This window comes from Aspergillus heteromorphus, assembly GCF_003184545.1.
Source record: "Aspergillus heteromorphus CBS 117.55 chromosome Unknown BO70scaffold_13, whole genome shotgun sequence".
NCBI classification, from domain to species: Eukaryota; Fungi; Ascomycota; class Eurotiomycetes; order Eurotiales; family Aspergillaceae; genus Aspergillus; species Aspergillus heteromorphus.
Window position 1 is genome coordinate 358,486 of NW_020290418.1, and position 20,275 is coordinate 378,760.

At 56.0% G+C, this 20,275-nt stretch overlaps 4 protein-coding genes across 4 annotated transcripts; 2 read left to right on the plus strand and 2 right to left on the minus strand.

Annotated features, from left to right (window-relative positions):
• Positions 1–83: 83 nt before the first annotated feature.
• Positions 84–1,669, plus strand: BO70DRAFT_337000 (cytochrome P450; the record flags this gene model as incomplete). Its single annotated transcript, XM_025541132.1, has 2 exons — positions 84–1,194; positions 1,245–1,669. 2 exons carry the CDS (start codon positions 84–86, stop codon positions 1,667–1,669), a joined length of 1,536 nt encoding a protein of 511 aa, XP_025399160.1.
• Positions 1,670–2,458: 789 nt separating this feature from the next.
• Positions 2,459–15,209, plus strand: BO70DRAFT_337005 (putative hybrid NRPS/PKS enzyme; the record flags this gene model as incomplete). The annotated part of the gene is made up of 8 exons (XM_025541133.1): positions 2,459–3,419; positions 3,511–6,592; positions 6,652–6,872; positions 6,930–6,990; positions 7,056–9,239; positions 9,305–10,008; positions 10,110–12,113; positions 12,200–15,209. 8 exons carry the CDS (start codon positions 2,459–2,461, stop codon positions 15,169–15,171), a joined length of 12,189 nt encoding a protein of 4,062 aa, XP_025399161.1. The 3' UTR covers positions 15,172–15,209.
• A 536-nt stretch (positions 15,210–15,745) lies between these two features.
• BO70DRAFT_292060 (alpha/beta hydrolase family protein) lies at positions 15,746–17,137 on the minus strand (the record flags this gene model as incomplete). The annotated part of the gene is made up of 2 exons (XM_025539403.1): positions 15,746–15,985; positions 16,055–17,137. 2 exons carry the CDS (start codon positions 17,135–17,137, stop codon positions 15,746–15,748), a joined length of 1,323 nt encoding a protein of 440 aa, XP_025399162.1.
• Positions 16,938–19,410, minus strand: BO70DRAFT_337009 (flavin-containing monooxygenase; the record flags this gene model as incomplete). Its single annotated transcript, XM_025541134.1, has 2 exons — positions 16,938–18,908; positions 18,975–19,410. The coding sequence occupies 2 exons, from the start codon at positions 19,408–19,410 to the stop codon at positions 17,413–17,415; spliced, it is 1,932 nt and encodes a 643-aa protein (XP_025399163.1). The 3' UTR covers positions 16,938–17,412.
• Positions 19,411–20,275: the final 865 nt, after the last annotated feature.

The following is a 20,275-nucleotide window of genomic DNA, read 5'->3' on the forward strand; positions in this document are numbered from 1 at the left end:
GGTGGCAACTATTAAAGATGATGGTGTCCAGTATTGTGCGCAGCATGTCTGCCACCGTCGTTCTTACGGGGCTCGCAACACTGATGTTTGCATTCCTGCTTCTCCTGAAGTTCTGGACCAGGAAAAGCGCACTGGAAAGACTTGGGATCCCCACAGTTGGGGGCAGCAGACAACATACAAAGGACTTCGAGCGCTTGGTGGAAGAGGGGTACTACAAAGTACGTTTGTCCCGTGTTGGTCAATTCTTTCCAATCTCGTCGCATCATTCTGACCGAGTATTGTCGACTGAACAACAGTATCCACACTCGCCTTATGCGATCAAAACTCAAGGGTTGGAATACGTTGTTTTCCCACCGGAGGCATTCGATGAAATCAAGAAGCTCCCACCGCATATTGCATCGGCACAAGACTTTTTCGTCAAAACCTACTTTGGGCACTACACCACGGCGGGGACCGAGACTCCCGCGTTGCTGAAGGCCATCAGCGTGGACCTAGCACGAAGCATGCCCCTGACGGTAGCGAGTCGGCAAGAGGACGCGAAAGCCGCGGCAGACGACGTCCTAGGATTCTGCCCGGAATGGAAAGAAGTCTCGCTCTTTCCCGCCGTGACAAGAATGATCGCGATGACCAACGCCTGTAGCCTCGTGGGTAGGTCCCTCGCCCGGAGCGAGGGGTGGATTGGACTAGTTAGTCGGTTCCCCTTCGAGGTAATGGCTGGTACCTTTGCCATCAGTGTGTTTCCGCGCTTTCTTCAACCCGTCCTGGCGCCCCTCATCTTCCTCCCCGCTCTGGTCACCAAATGGCGCATGAAATGGTCACTGCGCGGAGTGGTCCAACGAGACATGCAGGAGTACCAGTCCACGTCCGACAAGAAGATGCTGCTGACGCTGAAGGAGGACGGCAAAGTCCCCTTCACCGCCGCGCTCATGACGCGGTACAAACCGAGCGAGGCCACATTGTCTCAATTGCTGCATGACTACGTGACCGTCTCGTTCGAGTCCACCCCTTCGAGCACAGCGGCCTTGTACCTGATTCTGATGGAACTGGCCACCCGGCCACAGCTGGTCGAGGTCCTGCGACAGGAACTAAACGAGGTCATGGTGGATGGGATGCTGCCAAGAACGCATCTGGCCGAACTCCGGAAGATGGACAGCGTGATGAGAGAATCGGCCCGAGCAAATCCATTCAGTCTCTGTAAGGAATCAGTCCCAGTCTTTGATCGAAGGTTGGTCTAATTGAGACAGTGGCCCTGTACCGTTTGCTCCGAGTTCCCACCAAGCTATCAACGGGGCCAACCCTTCCTGCCGGAACTCTGATCTGTGTGGATGTGCACCACATCCACACTTCGGAGGACCGTTGGACCAAGCCCCAGGACTTCGACGGTCTGCGGTTCCATGAGATACGAAAGACCCCAGGGAAGGAGAACACGTATCAGTTTGTCAGCACAGGTGCCGACTCGCCCGGTTGGGGGGACGGGGCCATGGCCTGTCCAGGGCGCATGTTCGCCAACAGCACCCTCAAGATTGCATTGGCTCATTTGATCATGCACTATGACTTCCGATTTGCCGATGGCGAGGGGAAGCCAATCAAAACCTCGCTTCCGAATGGCTCTTGGAACCCCGGCTTGAAGGTTCGGGTTTTGTTCAAAAGTAGAAAGTGGGACGCGTGAGAAACAAAGGAGGAATTGGTGTAACTAACTAGCTAGTGTTAGTTGTGCAAGCTGGCTTAGTCATAATGTACCGTTCACAATCCAATCCAGGCAGGGGTGCTGCCATGTGACTGTCTCCCTCATCCAGATTCCAGCCATCTTCCCATCTTCCCATCTTCCCATCTTCCAACTTCGCCTCACCACTGTCTACTTACCTTAAAAGAAAGACCTCGAGCTTCTTCCTCAGGATCTTCACGTAATTCGAATATCATATTAACCTTCCGGGCACAACGAAGATTTGTATCCCGATGGCTATGCAGACTATGGGAATGCGCACAGCGCACTCGAGTCCAGCTACTCGCACGCTTGATCGCGCATCCTACGAGTTGCACACCTCGTGTATTGGGGAACACGGGATACTTCTATATCTACGCTTCTCGACGCCGCAGTGACCGAGGCTCGTTGACCTGTCAGTGATTAGGAATCCGAAGATAATCAAGCCATTATATTCATGATGGCGCGCTGGGCGGACCGCAATAGAAGACGGCGCAGGCCTCGAGATCTTCGGCAGCAGCGTGATCTCTCGGTCGCCGAGCTCGGCATGGCTCTTCCTAAACTTTCGGAGTCGGCACCGAAATGCACTGGAGGACCGCGTCAGGAGATTCTAGACCAAAGCTTCTGATATTGGTCTATGATCTCATTCTCACCACACAAATGCTCTCTCATCGGTCTGCAACATTAGCTCCTCGCTTGCCTTACGACTCTCTTTCAACGTTCATTGATAGAAACGCCAGACATAGCGACCCCATAATGTCTTTCAAGGCATATACGAACGAGCCAATCGCCATAATCGGCAGTGGCTGCCGATTTCCAGGAGGCGCTAATACTCCATCCAAATTATGGGACTTGCTTAAAGAGCCCCGGGACGTGCAGAGTCAGATCCCACATGCCCGATTCAATGCGGATGGATTCTATCATCCCGACAATACCCATCATGGCACGAGCAATGTCCGGCACTCATACTTCCTCTCCGAGGACCATCGCCATTTTGACGCCCACTTTTTTGGTATCAAACCAGTCGAAGCACATTCGATCGACCCCCAGCAGCGCCTGCTTCTGGAAACAGTCTACGAGAGCTTAGAAGCCGCAGGGCTGACGATTGACGCCCTTCAGGGCTCCCAGACCGCGGTCTATGTTGGTCTCATGGGTGCAGACTATGCGGATCTCTTAGGACGCGATACCTCGGACTTTCCCACGTATTTCGCCACCGGGACTGCAAGAAGTATCATCTCCAACCGGGTCTCATACTTCTTTGACTGGCGGGGACCTTCCATGACCATCGATACAGCCTGTTCCTCTAGCCTCGTTGCCGTTCATCAGGCTGTACAGCTTCTACGCTCGGGTGAATCTCGGGTGGCGATAGCTGCTGGTGCAAATCTCCTTCTCGGACCGGAGCAGTATATTGCAGAGAGCAATCTCAAAATGTTGTCACCTGACGGTCGGTCTTATATGTGGGATGAAAGAGCAAATGGCTACGCTCGAGGTGAAGGAATGGCAGCAGTGGTTCTCAAAACACTTACCGCTGCAATTGAAGATGGGGATAGCATTGAATGTATCATTCGGGAGACTGGCATCAACCAGGATGGCAAAACAAAGGGAATTACAATGCCGAGCCCCGTCGCCCAAGCGGCTTTGATTGAAGCGACATATGCCAAGGCAGGCTTGGATTTGTCTCGGTCGAAGGATCGTCCACAATACTTCGAGGCTCACGGTCAGTATCAGTCTCCTCCTCGTCTCCCCTGACAAGCTTACTGGATTGATTTTTGATTTCTGACATCACTGGCATGTTTCTCTTTCTATAGGCACTGGTACACCAGCAGGTGACCCTACTGAGGCGGAGGCGATCTACACTGCCTTTTTTAAGAATAATTCTCCGCGGACAGTAAGCCAGAGCCCTCTGTTCGTTGGTTCAATCAAGACTGTTATCGGCCATACCGAGGGAACCGCTGGGCTTGCCGGGCTTCTCAAAGCCTCCCTGGCCCTGCAGAATGGTATTATCCCACCCAATATGTTATTCAAGACACTGGCTCCTTCAGTGAAACCGTTCTACGGAGACTTGCAAATCACGCGCGAGAGTCTACCCTGGCCGGCCACGGATGGTGATGCACCTCGGAGAGCAAGTGTCAACTCCTTTGGCTTTGGAGGAGCAAATGCACACTGTATCCTCGAGAGCTATGCATCCACGAAACATGCAAGGGCCAACAGACACAAGGGCGAAGGCCTTGTCTGTACGCCCTTTACCTTCTCCGCCGTCTCGGAAACCTCTCTCAAGGCCCTCGTAACATCGTTCTCAACTTTCCTTCAAGGGCAGACAACGGTCGACCTCAGCGCGCTCAGCCACACCCTCACCACCAGGCGGACTATCTTTCCGGCGCGCGTAGCTTTTGCAGCAACCGATGTGCCGAGTCTGTGTGCCAAACTGGATCAGTTCTCCAATGGGACCGGTGAGAAAGTGACTGTTCCCCCGAGTTTGCAATCTAGATCAGGGCCATTGCGAGTTCTGGGCATATTCACTGGCCAGGGCGCGCAATGGGCTGGCATGGGAGCCGAGCTCTTGCAGCTCCCTGCGGTCGAGACCATAGTCGATCGTATGGAAGAAAGTCTAGCAAATCTGCCACTGAACCCCCCCAAGTGGTCCTTGAGACAGGAACTTTTGGCGAGCAAAGCAGCATCCCGCGTGGGCGAAGCTGCTCTCTCTCAGCCACTGTGCACCGCGATTCAGGTCATCCTCGTGAATCTCCTCCGTGCCGCAGGCATCGAATTCTCCGCCGTTGTCGGACATTCATCCGGCGAGATCGGTGCGGCTTACGCGGCGGGCTATCTGAGCGCAACGGATGCGATACGTATTGCTTATTACCGGGGGGCAACTCTTCATCTAGCCAGAGGGAAGAATGACCAACAAGGTGCGATGATTGCGGTGGGAACTTCATACGAGGATGCACAGGCGTTATGCAAGCTGCGAAGATTCCGCGGCAAGGTCTGCGTCGCCGCAAGCAATTCGGCGACGAGTGTCACGATCTCCGGAGACCTCGAGGCCATCAATCACATTCAGGTCGTGTGCGATGAAGAAAAGAAATTCGCCCGCGTATTGAAAGTTGACAAGGCCTATCACTCCCACCATATGGTGCCTTGCTCGGAAGCATATCTTCAGTCTCTCCGCACATGTGGGATTCACCCCAAACGACCCGAGGCAAAGAGGCAGTGCGCATGGATTTCCAGCGTCTATCATGAGCATATTGATAGCGTAGAAGACAATATTGCCGACTCTTACTGGGTAAGCAACTTGGTCTCGCCCGTTCTCTTCTCACAGGCGCTGGAACATGCACTTGGGGAAGACCAATTTGATCTCGCAATCGAAGTTGGCCCTCACCCTGCTCTGAAGGGTCCTGCTAGCCAGGTCATTCAAGACACCCTTGGGATCAGCATTCCCTACACTGGGGTGCTCAGTCGGGGAGTGAATAGCATAAATGCCTTTTCTGGCGGTCTTGGATACATATGGACCACTATCGGAGGCCGGTTCATTGACTTCACCCGATTCGATGCTCTGATGAACAACACTGTGGCCGTTTCAACACCTCTCAAGGGACTACCAACTTACGCTTGGGATCATGACCGGACTTATTGGTACGAATCGCGCCTGTCCAAGGCCTTTCGAGAGCGAAATTACCTCCCACATGAGCTTCTCGGCACTCGATGTGCCGAATTCTCAGAGAGGGAGGTTCGTTGGAACAACCACCTCATCCCCAAGGAGCTGGGATGGATTTCAGGCCACCGGATTCAGGGACAGATGGTATTCCCCGCGGCAGGATATATGTCGACTGCTTTCGAGGCTGTCAGGGAGATTGCTGGGGATGAACCCTTGAAATTAATACAGCTGGCTGATTTTACGATAGGCCAGCCTATGGTCTTCGACACCGAAGATTCTGTCGTTGAAACCCTCATTTCCCTTACCCAAATTCAGAGGCACGAAGATGAGTTGACTTGCAGGTTCTGTTTCTTCTCGACGGGCAGTAAGGATTCTGGACCCATGTCGCTAAACGCGGACGGTGAGATCCAGGTGATTTTTGGAACTCCGGACCGCGAGCTTTTACCCCCTAAGCCAGAACCGCAGTACGCGATGACGGCGGTTGAAACAGACCAATTCTATAAAACATTTGCCAGCTATGGATACCATTATACGGGCCCGTTCAAGGCACTCTCCTCCATGGAGAGGAAACTGGGAGTTGCCACTGGTCTCATTGCGATTCCACAAGGCGGTAATCCTGCGAATCCGCTGCTCATGCATCCAGCACCGTTGGATGCCGCTATCCAGGCAATCCTTGTCGCATACTGCTTTCCTGGCGATGGAAGACTCCAGTCAATCCAGCTTCCCACGCGGATCACGCGGATCACCATTAATCCGGCCCTCTGTGCTGTCAGTGATACTCCGGATTTGTCACTGGCATTTGTCTCCAATGTCGGACAAGATGATAGAGCCCGGGTGGATGGTGACGTCGATATATATCCCACCAATGGGTCAAATGCCGTGGTCAGGCTGGAAGGCATGCAGACCAGACCCATGGTTCCCCCCACAGAAAGTACGGATGTCAATATCTTCTCAGAGCCCATCTGGGGCTTGGCGAATCCAGACTTAATGCGAGCTCCCTGCAGCACGGACGTTTCGTTTGAGTTTGGGTTCGTCCTTGAGCGAGTCGCATACTACTTTCTTCGCGACCTGGTGAGCAGGACGACTCAGCGGGATCGTGAGACCTGCGACTGGTACTATAAAAACCTGTTCTCCTATGCAGATCAGATGCTCCACCGGGTTACCAGTGGCTCTCATCCCTTCGCTAGCAATCGCTGGATTGCAGATACGCGCAGTGACATTTCAAATATCATTGACAGGTATGGCGTCCTTTCCTCGCTATGAGTCCCTGCTAGTATCGCTTATTATGTTCCTCCAGTCACCCTGAGAGTATCGATCTTCGGATAATGCGCGCGGTTGGTGAGAACATCATCCCCGCTATTCGCAGGGAGTCAACCATGTTGGAAGCTATGATGCAAGATAATATGCTTAATGACTTCTATGTCACCGGACTTGGAATGGAGGAATACCTCAAAAACCTGACCTTTGCGGCGAAGCAAATAGGGCACCGTCACCCCTCCATGAACGTGTTAGAGATAGGTTAGTTGTGTGCTCGCTGACACTGGTATTATGTACAGCGGTGTTAATATATCGCAGGTGCGGGCACCGGGGGTGCAACCAAGTCAATATTGAGAGAGCTTGGGGATGCATTTGCCTCGTGAGTCTCTTTACCCAGGCATTTCTTTGTCTCCCCACCGAGGTTAGCTGACTCTTTCTCCTCAGGTACACATTTACGGATATTTCAAGTGGCTTCTTTGAAAAGGCAATGCGGACCTTCAAATCTTACGAGTCCCGGATGACATTCAAGACACTTGACATCGAGAAGGACATCATCGACCAAGGCTATGCACCGGGCTCATTTGACCTCATCATTGCCTCCCTCGTGCTGCATGCCACAACCAAGCTAGAGCAGACAATGAATAATGTTCGCCAGCTGCTCAAGCCGGGTGGATACTTACTTATGCTGGAAATTACAGACAATGATCCCTTGCGATTCGGGTTTATCTTCGGTGGGCTACCTGGTTGGTGGCTGGGGACTGATGACGGCCGAACGGTATCGCCGTGCATCGAGTCCTCTCAGTGGGACCACCTTCTCCAAAAGACCGGCTTTGCAGGAATCGATTCAATCGCCCCCCACCGAACTACTGAGCCTCTTCCGTTGTGCGTGATGTTGGCTCAGGCAGTGGACGACAGAGTCAATCTACTCCGTGATCCCTTCTTGTCCACCGATCTGGCCAACGTAACCTTCCCTGAGCTCACAATCATCGGGGGCAACACGACCCACACTTCCAACATCGTATCCTGTGTGGTTGATCTGCTCACTCCATATTATCCGCAGATCAACCGGCTTCCGTCGCTATTGGGTCTGGATGCTTCTATCTTATGCTCAGGTGGTAGCGTAATTTGCCTGCAGGACCTTGATGATCCGGCCTTGCAGTCACCGTCAGAGGCTAAGTTGCGGGGACTTCAATCGCTATTTGAAAAGTCAAAGAACGTTCTCTGGATTACCCTTGGTTACAAGCAGTGTGAAGCGTCTTCGAAAATGATCGTTGGATTTACTCGCTGTCTTCTACAAGAAATGCGACACCTCCGGGTTCAATTCCTGGACTTCCCCAAAGATGAGGAACCTAGTGCCCGACTGATCTCAGAGGCGATGATCCGATTTTCCGCGTTTGATACCTGGGAGGGAGATGGACGACTGAGGGACATGCTCTGGTCTTTCGAACCAGAGATCGCGTTCGAACAGGGGAGGGCAGTTATTCCCCGGGTGATGCTGAGCCAGCCATTGAATCAACGGTATAACTCATCTCGCCGCCGGATCACACAGTCTATTGAGCTCGAATCACAACCAGTCACCCTATTTCATCGCGATGATGAGTATGCTGTTCGACTGACGAATGACACAACATCAACCGACGCGAAAGGGTCTGATGGGCGCGGTCGAATTGAAATTCAGGTTAGGTATTCTATACTGAAGTCGGTCAGGATCGGAGCTCTTGGCCAATTCTTTGTGGTCTTAGGCACCAATACTGCCACGGGTAGTCGTGTCATATCCCTGTCCACCTCTTTGTCGTCCCGAATCACCGTGCCAGAGTCCTGGACCCAACCTTGCTCCTTTTCCCAGGAACACACAGTGAACTATCTCATTAACTTCTATCTTATCCTGGTGTGCGATTCATGCATGAGTGATTTGGCGCGTGGAGATATGCTGCTGGCCCTGGAGCCGAGCGACACCTTGGCAAAGTTCTTTGAGTTTGTCGGACTGAAAAGGGGCATCTTGACGCATCTCGTCACATCACGCGTTCCTGCACCGACGGGACCATGGACAGCCATCCATCCGCGAGCTTCGAAGCGCGAGATCCGCGCAATGATTCCTCACAATGTGGCGCGTCTCGTCTGTTGCACAGATGAGGCGCAGTCATCAGCCTTATACCAAGACATCTCTTCCACACATCCTGTCGAGACTTTCCACCAGCTTACCCATGCCAATGGCAGGCTGAACACCAATCCATTCGATTACCGGATCCCGGAGGCCTTGGAGTTCTCTCGGGCACAGGCATTCGCTCTCCCATTCTCAAGCGATTTCCAGACCGCCCCAGTTGTGGCTTTGCAGGATTTAATTTATAAACCACATCAGCCTGATATGACTTTCTCATCCGTCGTTGACTGGGGGGCAGGGGCCTCTGTGGCGATGCGCGTCGAGCCTGTTGATGCACGACCTCTGTTTCGAGATGATCGAACTTACTGGCTTGTCGGACTGACTGGAGGCCTAGGCTTGTCACTATGCCGGTGGATGATTAATAAAGGCGCAAAGCATATTGCTCTCTCCAGTCGAGCCCCCAAGGTGGATCCGCGATGGCTCGCAGAATTCACCGCACTTGGGGCTACGGTCAAGATCTACGCTAAGTATATGCTCCCTGATAGAATTTCCTTGACCCAAGGCAACAGATAGTGCTAACACCACGTCTTAGTGATGTCACTGATCGCCAGTCGGTTCGATCAGTCTACCAGCAAATCCGCAGCTCCATGCCCCCTGTGGCGGGTGTGTGCCAGGGGGCCATGGTTCTGCACGATACCCTGTTCCTCGACTTGACGATGGAGCGCATGGAGAAAGTCTTGAAGCCCAAGGTCCAAGGCGCAGTCCACCTCGACGAGATTTTCTCCTGCGAGCCCCTCGACTTTTTTGTCTTCCTCTCATCCATGGCGTCAGTGACGGGGAATCCGGGCCAGGCAGCGTACGCCGCCGCGAATATGTTCCTGGCCGGACTCGCTGCCCAGCGAAGGCAGCAAGGGCTTGCCGCGTCCACCGTTCACATTGGCGCCATCATCGGAAATGGCTACGTGACCCGGGAGCTAACGCTGGCCCAACAGATGGCTCTGCAGAAAGTGGGGAACATGTGGATGTCTGAGCAGGACTTCTATCAGATCTTCGCCGAAGCGGTGATAGCCAGTCCTCCCCAAGTCGGACCAAACCCGGAGTACTTCACCGGCTTGCGAATCTTCTACAGTGATGAAGAGGACAAACCACAGTATGCTACGAACCCCATTTTCGGACATTTGATTCGGCACAGACGTCTGGAGGGTCATATCGCCGGTGGCAGCAGTAGCACCGTTTCGACCAAGGTCCAACTCGCCAGAGCCACGACAGAGGAACAGGTGGATGAGATAATGAAAGGTTGGTTTTGTGCTTTCTTTCCGTGCCTTTTTCTTTTTCGTTTTCCGGAAATAGTCAGGGTACATCTATCTGAATCGGACACTCTAATCGATTTCGCGTAGCTTCGTTGACTGCAAAACTGCAAGCGGCGCTTCAGATCCCCCCTGGGCGAGACGTGATCAACATGAATGCAGATACCCTGGGAATCGACTCGCTTATTGCTCTGGATATGCGGTCTTGGTTTTTGAAAGAGCTGGACGTGGATATGCCGGTGTTGAAGATCATCAGCGGCTCCACAATGGGAGAGCTTCTCAATCGAGCTCGTGAGATCCTCCCTACCAAGTCGACTCCCAATGTGGTTGCAGGGGCTTCCCCCGATCGACAGCCTCTCCCTATCTCTGCAGAAGATGGCAAAAGTGATCCGACGGTGCCGTCCTCGACCAAACCTCAACCAGGGCAGATTCGGGTACCTCCGGTGAAGGATGCGGCACAGGGGACCCCGCTGCAGACTGCAGTGCAGGTACGCCCGGCCCAACAGCAGGAAGCTCAGTTTGTGGAGCGGGAGAAAGAAGAGGATGTGGATGATCAGCGGGATAAGATAATTATAACCGTCGACCAGAATGATCCAGCTCTGGCAGAAGATCTACTCCTCGAGGGCGTTGTGGCAGGTTCAACCACATCGTCGGCAGTCCAAATCCTGTTGGACTTCAAAGCAAGCCCGTCTGAACTATCCGGGTCATTGTTTGAGGATATTTCTCAGCCGCTCGGCTCCGACAATGGAGTCCAGAGAGTGCTGCCGATTTCGTTCTCGCAATCCAGATTTTGGTTCTTGAGCTCCTACCTAGAAGACAAAACCACTTTCAACGTGACATTCTCCATTTGCCTTCGAGGCCAGCTGCGCGTGGATGGACTTGCCCAGGCCGTGGCAACGGTCGGGCAACGCCATGAATCCTTGCGTACTCGCTTCTTCACGGATCAAAACCACCAACCAATGCAAGCTATACTGGAATCCTCGATTCTTCGCTTGGAGAAGAGAACTGTGTCCGGAGCCCAAGAAGTCGAGAAGGAGTTTGCTCGTCTGAAGGATCATGTGTACGATTTGGAAAACGGACAGACAATGAGAATAATCCTGCTCTCCATCACCCCTACGATCCATCAACTTCTCCTTGGATATCATCATATCAACATGGATGGGGTCGCTTTTGAGATTTTCTTTTCCGACCTTCAGAAGGCGTACGATGATGCTTTGCCGGCAGATAACGGGCTCCTACAGTACCCAGACTTTGCTGTCCGGCAGCGAAAACAGTATACAGATGGTAAGTGGAGTACGCAGCTGGAATATTGGCGAAAGGAGTTTGCAAGTATTCCCCCTCCACTTCCCTTGCTCCCTCTCTCAGCCTCAACCTCGCGCGTACCCTTGACCGAGTATGCGACCCACCTCGCATCATACCGGATCCCTTCGGAGTTGTCTGCCCAGGTGCACGACACTTGCAAGCGGATGAAGGTGACGCCGTTCCAATTTTACCTCGCAGTCTACAGAATCATGCTATCGCGCTTTGCAGAAGTGGACGACATTTGCATTGGCGTCTCGGACGCGAATCGGACGGACTCTGACGTGCAACAGAGTCTGGGATGTTATCTGAATCTTCTTCCCGTCCGGTTTTCGACGTCGCTCGCCACGAATAGCTTCAGTCAGGCTGTTCGGGACACCAAAGCGAGAGCGCAACAGGCGTTTGCCAATTCAGTCGTGCCCTTCGATGTTCTTCTCAATGAACTCAATGTGCCGCGCGCATCTAACCACAGCCCACTCTTCCAAGTACTGCTCAATTACCGCCAGGGTGTGGCCGAACGTCGGAGGTTCTGCGACTGCGACTGCGACTGGACTCATTTCGACGGTGGACAGACGGCGTACGACCTCAACCTGGATATTGTGGATAACGCCGGCGGAGACGCACTGTTGCGGCTCTCGGTGCAGAAGGAGTACTACAGTGCCCTCGACTGCGACATCTTCTTGAAGAGTATGGTCCATTTGGTGACTGTCTTCTCGCACAATCCTGCTACCCGCTTGAACCGGCCGGCTCTCCACGCGGCGGACAGCGTGGACGACGCCATATCTCTTGGACGCGGTGAGTTGACCTTGCCAACTGATCCTCTGGACACTGCGCACACGCCAGGTCGGAAGAATAGTTGCATTGACTGACTTTTTTCCTAGGTGCCTTCCGCTCCCCCAACTGGAAGGGAACGCTCATCGACCGGATTGATGAGCTGGCAGCAGTCCACGCCCACGCACCGGCTGTCAGTGATGGGCACGGTCATCAATTAATATACGACCAAATGAACGAGCGGGTCAATGCCATCGCCCATGCCCTATCGCACGCCGGGGTAGGTGACCGGTCCAAAGTCGGTGTGTTCCAAGATGCTTCCACCGATTGGGTCTGCTCCCTGTTGGCAGTTCTTCGACTTGGTGCCATCTACGTGCCATTGGATCCCCGTGTCGTCAGCAATCGGCTAGCTTCGATCCTGGATGACTGTCGGCCCACGGTCCTCCTCACGGATGCCACCACGCATGCCGCCGTTCCAGCATCCCACTCCACGGTGAAGCAGATTGACGTCTCCCAGGTCGCTATGCGTGTCAACCAGCCCATATGTCCCAATGTTTCCACCGAGGATTCCGTTATGGCTATTCTCTACACCAGCGGAAGCACGGGAGTGCCCAAGGGTGTGGTGATGAAGCATTCCGTCTTTCGCAACCATGTCGAAACAGTGCATCAAGAATGGATGTCCAGCCTGAGCGTGGTCCGTGCTCTACAGCAATCCTCCTTCAGTTTCGACATGTCCCTGGTTCAGATCCTCTGGCCGCTTTGCGCCGGTGGCACGGTCTACGTTGTTCCGCAGTCAGCTCGCGGGGATCCGGTCGCCATCACGAAACTCGTCGCCTCGGAAAAAGTCACAGTGACCGCCGCCACGCCGACGGAATACATCAGCTGGGTCCAATATGGCGATCAAGAGGCCCTGCGGCAGTCCGCATGGGCGCTGGGCATTTGCGGGGGGGAAAAGGTAACTGCGAGCTTGACGGGTGCGTTACGACAAGTGCAGCACCCGGGTTTCCGGGTCTTCAATTGCTACGGTCCTACTGAGGTGACCTTTTTTTCGCACATGGCCGAATTAACCGGGCTGAGCGATGATGGTGATTATGATGGTGAGAATAGCACTGCCCTCACTCCTTGGGCCAACTATGCCACTTACATCTTGGATACCAACCACAAGCCACTCCCGGTAGGGGTCCCCGGCCAGGTGGCCGTGGGTGGCATGGGGGTGGCGTCTGGTTATCTGAACCTGAAGGACTTCACCCAGGAGCGATTTGTGCCTGATCATCTCGCTCCCACCACGTGGATTGAGCACGGCTGGACCATGATGCATCTGACTGGCGACCGCGGCCGACTACAGCCAAATGGGACTTTGCTTCTGGAGGGTCGAATGGAGGGCGACACCCAGATTAAACTGCGTGGTCTTCGGGTCGACCTGCAGGACATTGAGGCCACCATAGAGCACGCATCCCAGGGTCGCATCCTCCACGCGGTGGTGTCTCGATGCGAAGAGTCGGACATCTTGGTGGCACATGTGGAATTACCGCCCTCGGTCTCGCACCCGAACACTGAAGAATATCTGCAACAGCTGCTGGTCGAGCTCCCGCTGCCGCAGTACATGCGCCCGACTTTGTGCATCCCCATCAATCAGTTGCCCCGAACAGCATCGGGCAAGATCGACCGACGGGCGACTCAAGCCATGGCAGAGCGGCTGGCACCACAGCCCTCGCGGAGTGACCTGCCCGACGACACCACCGATGAGACTGTGTCTCGACTGCTGAAGCTCTGGGAAGAGATCTTGCCCTCGGAGGTCATGGGGCGTTTTACGGTCGAATCCACGTCCGATTTCTTTCACGTGGGCGGCAGCTCCTTGCTCTTGATGCGCCTGCAAGCCCTGATCCAGGATACCTTCTCGATCGACATGCCTCTGGTCAACCTCTTCGACGCGAGCACGCTCGGCGGCATGGCGGCCACTATCGACGCTCGCCTGCCTCGCCCCGCGACAGCGACCGATATCGCAGAAGCGTCTGTGCTGAAGACAGCCAAGCCTGTCCGCGAGTCTGCGCCACTCCACGGAACACGCATCGACTGGGAGGCCGAAACGGCCATCCCGTCCGGGCTACCCTCGTCCATCGTGCTGGGTGCCCATGCGCCACGGGCGGTGATCCTGACCGGCTCCACCGGGTTCCTGGGCCGAGCTCTGCTCCGCGAACTGGTGGCCAGCCCCTCCATCGAGAAAGTGTATTGCATCGCCGTGCGGGCGACGAGCTCACCGTCAGACCCTGTGTTCGCCTCGGCCAAAGTGGTCGTGTACGAGGGCGATCAATCCCAGCCGGCGCTCGGTCTCGCCGCGGCCGACCTGGCGCGCATTCTCGCGGCGGCGGACGCCATCATCCACAACGGTGCGGACGTCTCCTTTCTCAAATCCTACTCCTCCCTACGGCAGGTCAACGTCGACTCGACCAAGCAACTGGCAACGTGGGCAGTGCAATACGGCCTTCCCTTCCACTATATCTCCACGGCCTCGGTCGCCACCCTGTCGGGGCAACCGACCTGGCCCGTCTCGGCGAGCCTCCGCCACTTCCCCCCGGCCCCCGACGGCTCGAACGGGTACATCGCGTCGAAGTGGGCATCTGAACGGTATCTGGAGCGGATGAGCGTCCGGTACGGCCTTCCGCTGATGATCCACCGGCCGTCGAGCCTCACAGGCGCCGACGCCGCCGACACGGATGTCATGGGCGCTCTGCTCCGGTATTCGAAGATGCTCCGCGCCATCCCGCAGGCAGACACGGCGCTGCGGGGCGTCTTCGACTTTATCTCCGTGCAGCGCGCGGCGCGCGAGATCGTCGACACGGTCCGGCTCGGCGTGCTGGACCCGGAGGTGCGCTACGCCTTTCAGGGCGGCGAAATGCAGATTGAAACTGGGCCGCAGCTAAGGCCTCGGATGGAAGCTCTGACTGGAGACCCCTTTGAGGTGTGGACCATGCAGGAATGGCTGCGCCGCGCCGAGGTCCTGGGGTTGAACCCCATGGTGGCTACATTCCTGCACAGTGCGGCTGGACGGGAGATCCTGATGACCCGGCTGGTTCCAGAATGATTATGGTTCTGCTGGTGATATTTAGTACTATTTTTCAGGTTGGTGGGGAGGGGGTGTGGGGTTCGGGGTGTGGGGTTGTATCCAGGTACTCCTACTATCTATCAAACGAAATTACTTGACTAGAAAGGTGTCCAGACACTTCAAGGGGGGTGGAATGGTGCATGTTTTCTTTCTGATACTATCTAAATACGGGGTTTGTCTGATCTTGCGGGTGCAGCCAGAGAGACAGATCACGTTCAGTGCTATATACTACCTAGGTACTTGGTCTATACTGACTACAGACTGAGGACGGTATCTTGCCAGTGAGGTGACTTACTTCTCCAGGGCCGTGCAGAACTACTGCGACTACTAATACCGCCACCGCCACCGCTGCTGCGACCATCATCACAAGCAAATATCGAGAACAATCGTTCAAACATATAGTAGGTCCTACTCTAAGTACCATCGCATCAACCCATACCTATAGTCCATATTTCCCATATTATATACCAACTCAATAGCAACCTATACAACTGAAACAACGCAACGCCGCACGCATCCTGCCCTTTAACCTCCTCGCTCCTCGCGCGCTTGCTTACCCGGTAATCCGCTCCCGCACGACGCCCAACTGCTCATCCAGGAAACGGAAGGCGTACTCGTTGCTCAGCGCGAACGCGCCGATCTTAGCCTGCAGCGCGCCATCGGCGGGCTTCTCCGCCAGCCAGAGTTCGCGAGCGGTCTCGGGCAGATGCTGCAGGGCAGTCCAGATCTTCATGGTATGGTCATCCACAGGCAAGTAAAGCGAATCTCCGGCGCCGGAGACCAGAGTCGGACACTGGATGTGATGCAGGCTGCTACCACTACCATTACTACTCTGCTCGGGGCCGGGGGAAGAGACACCGACACCGCCGTCTGCCGAGGGCCCATGCCCAAGCCCATGCTCATGCTCATCACCCTTGAGCGAGAACTTCCTCATCTCCAACAGCACTTCCGAGGGGCGAGCGAGACGAAAGAAGTCCTTGGCAAGCGCAACCTCCCAGCGCATCTGGAACGAGCAACGCGCGGCGACGTTGATGATGGCATCAACGGCGTCGGCGGGGATCCAACCGTGTTGCCAGGCGCGGATGAAAGCCGGGGAGACGTGGTGGGTGGCGAAGTCCCAAAGGTCATAGACGGGGTCAAGGGCGACGCAGGCCTTGAAGGTGCGGTGGGGGTCGTGGGCGGCGGCGCGCAGGGCGAAGTAGCCGCCTAGCGCGGAGCCCGTGATGGCGATGCGGTCGAGATCCAGCCCCGGCTGCATGCGCGGGTGGGCGGATACCCAGGCGTGCAGGAATCGCACCACATGGCCCATCACGTACTCCCAGTCGGGGCGTAGGGTCAGGCGGTGCCGTCGCAGGGTGAGGCCTTGGCCGGGGCCGTCGAAGGTGAGGCACGCGTAGCCTTGGCCCGGTGCGGCGGCGGGGTGGAGGAAGTAGAGTTCCTCCTGGGTGGAGTCGGCGCCGTTGCAGGCGATCAGGACGGGCACCTTGTGGTCTTTCTGCTGTGGATCGTGTGGAGGCAGGTAGAGATAGCCCGGGAGATGCACGCCGCCGGGGTATGGGATTTCGAGGAACTCGACGGGGTGGTCGGAGAGGGTGATGCCGCGGCGGAACAGGGCGACGGCGGCTTCGGCAATGGCGAGCGCTCGGGGGTTATGGTCGTCGGCGTCATGAAGCAGCAGATAGCCACTGGCGCGGGTGTAGTTGGCGGCGCGCAGAAAGGCGCGGCGCGCCAGCTCTCGGTTGCCGGCGGCGAGGCAGCGGCGGGCGGTTGCGTGGGCGCGTTCGGCCTGAGTCTTCCAGGCGTCATGCCAGGACTCCGCGTTGCCTTCCTCAATCTGCTCGACGGCCTCCAGCACCTCGCAGATGTCGGCTCCCCCGTTGGGCGCCGTGCCCAGGATGCGCACAACTTCGAAGTTCAACCAGGTGGATTTGAAGAATTGGTGCATGGTGATGGTGAAGAAGAAGAAGAAGAAGAAGAAGAAGAAAAAGAAGAGGGACTATTTGTTAACAGGTCCGAAGGTAGATAGTATCCCTATATTTAATATAGTATCATGCTTGTGGGCAATATCAACCCTTCTTCCCCCAACCGGCCCGGTAGCCGAAATATTCGGCTTTCCGGGGATATTCGGACCTAGGGTAGATAAGGTATGTGCGTGTACAGAAAGAGAGGGGGGAACTAGCCGCCTATTATTAAATAGACCCTGATTCTGATTGAGACTCTTTACGGGAAAGGGGCCAGTCGTTGCTCCATGCCCTTCATTGTCCCTTCGTCTCTCCACTCCTTCAGGACCCTTTCCCATGCCACAATGCCAGCCGGATACACTCCCCATCGAGCCGGGATCTCCTCCGGTCTGCCCTCCTGGTTGTAGTACCCCGGGGGACATTTCTGGGCAAATGCCAGCCGCATGTCACGCCCCGTTTCGATATGTTTGCCCCACTCCTCTTCGGCCTCCGCGGTGGGCTGAATGACGCGATGACAGGCGGCGGGGGCGGTCAGGCACATGTGCACGACTGAGGCAATATGCTCGGCCGCGATGTAGATGTTGTGCAGCTGGTTGGCCGTCACGCCTGCCTGGGCCGGTCCAATATGGAAGAGATTGGGGAAGTCGCGGAGATGGATCCCAAATAGCGTCGACGGGCCCCGGGCCTCCCACTTCTCGTCCAGCGTCTGGCCCTGGGCCCCGAGCAGGTGGATCCCCGTGCGACGGTAGAAGTTGGCCCCCAGCTCGAACTCGAAGCCGGTGGAGTAGATGAGGAGATCCACGGGGTACTCGCGGCCGGCCGCCACCACGCCTGTCGCGGTGAGATGCGACACCCCCGCGCCCGCGGTGTCGACCAGCTCGACGTTGGCACGGTTGAAAGCAGCCAGGTATTCGTTGTGAAAGGCCGGCCGTTTGCACATGAACGCGTACCAGGGCTTGAGCCGCTCGGCGACGGCAGGGTCGTGCACCGTCTCCTCCACCTCCCGCCGCAACCGCTCCATCAAGCGGAAGTCCGCCAGCTCGTACACTGCGGCAAGCTTTTCGGGCTCGCTGCGGAGATCCACCCCCAGGCGGGCGGCGTCGGCGTGGATTGCCCGCATGGTCAAGGCCTCCAGCCCCTCCAGTGCCGGACAGTCCACCGTCTCGTCGAGGAGCTCGCCCTGGAGGATCTGGGCGAAGTCATTCATCTGCGCGCGTTGCCAGCCGGGCGCCAGCGCGGCGATGGCGACTGGATCCGGGGCGTGGTTGTGCCGTCGCGCCACCGACGAGGGCGTTCGCTGGAAGACATACAGATGCCGTGCGTCGCGCGCCAGCTGCGGCACCAGCTGCACAGCCGAGGCCCCCGTGCCGATGATGCCCACGGTCTTGTTGGCTAGCCCGTCCATACAATGATGCTGCCACCGACTACTGTGGAAGTGATCCCGTTGGAATTCAGCAATTCCGGGGATCCCCGGCAGCTTTGGTTTGTGGAGGGTTCCCGTCGCTAGCACCACGAAGGCTGCACGGAAATGATCCCCTTGGCGCGTCTGGATGTCCCAGCGACTGCCCTCCGCGTCCCAGTGGATGGACGTGATCTCCCGCCCCAGGTGCGCCCGAGGCGCCAGCTTCCATTGCTCCACGATCCGAGCCACATGCTCGCGGATCTCGGGGCCAGATGCGAATCGCTCTCGAGGGACGTAGCCCGTTTCTTCGAGGAAGGGGAGATAGTGGAGCGCCTCAACGTCGCAGGCGACGCCTGTCCAAGCGGTCAGTCAGAAACCGGGCCAGGGGTCATCCATGGGCAGAAAGAATCCCCACAGACCAGGATATTGATTCCAGTACCAGGTGCCTCCGAAATCAGCACCCTTCTCGACGATCACGAAATCGTCGATGCCTTGCTTGCGGAGATTCACCGCCGTCACCAAGCCCGCATATCCCCCACCCACGATCAACACGGTGGTCTCGCGTCGCAACCCATCCCCGTCCGTATCGCGCTGGGAGGCTTCTGCTGCTGCTGCTGCTGCTGCTGCTGCTGCTGCCCACGGATCGTCTTGGAACGAGCGGTAGATGCCCTCTGTTTCCTGGAACTGGGCAACCCCGTCGGCCCGGATGCGTTTCGCGCGTTCGGCTTGATACTTGGCGGCCAGGGTCTCGGTGCGCAGGGATTGGGCTTCGGCGTGGAGAGGGTCCGGAGACCTCGCTTGTTGGGTGAGGGTATGCTGGCCAAGTTGTAGCAGTGCACTGAGAACCGCGTCCATCGTTGCTCGCTGTTATCGACTGAATCGCTGAGACGGAAGGAATGCGTCAGGAAAGGATCATGCGCTTGAATTCTTTTTTGTGGGACATGGTATTCGTCCCATGCCACCGACGCTTCTGTCCGGGAGGTAAGTCACCGGCCCTGGAATCCGGAATCCATGACCGATGTATGATATACACAGAGTGTCTAGATACTCGGGGGTACTGGCCGACGCCGGCATTTTGGATGGACGGCCCCCGATCCAGCGATTCAACCTCATCTTAATTGGCAGTCCTGGCATGTTACGTGCGGGACTATCACCCTCCTTTGATAGAGTATCCGAATGGCTGTATCCTAGCAAGTCGGGGGGGGCGGGGGGGGGAGGAATGAAGAGATGGGCCTCGCCTTTCCAGGAGACGAGGCGGCCACGCAGGAGACGCTAGACCGAACCGGGCCATACCACGGTAGAAGTCGACACTTTAACGCGCTGAGGAAGACTAACTATGAGCTACTCAGCCATGTGCCATTAGGACTGAGACGGCTGTTCTTCACATCGGGGAAATGTGGTTGTATATATCGAGAATACTCCCCCTACATGGCTGGATTACAGATCGATCATTGCAGGCCAATCTCCCATGCTTTCCCAGGATGAATCTTTTCCTCCTTCTTCAGCTGCTCTCCAAGATCCTTCTCCTTGAAAGAGATTGTACATACGACCATAGGGTGTGGAGAACAGGGCTTCCCGTCCGCTCAGCCGTACTTAAGCCACACGCCGGGAGGTTAGTAGTTGGGTGGGTGACCACCAGCGAATCCCTTCTGTTGTATGTTTTTCTTGCCCTTTTGTTTTGAACTTCAAGCTCAAAAAGCCGTTGTTTTCGTGTTATTTT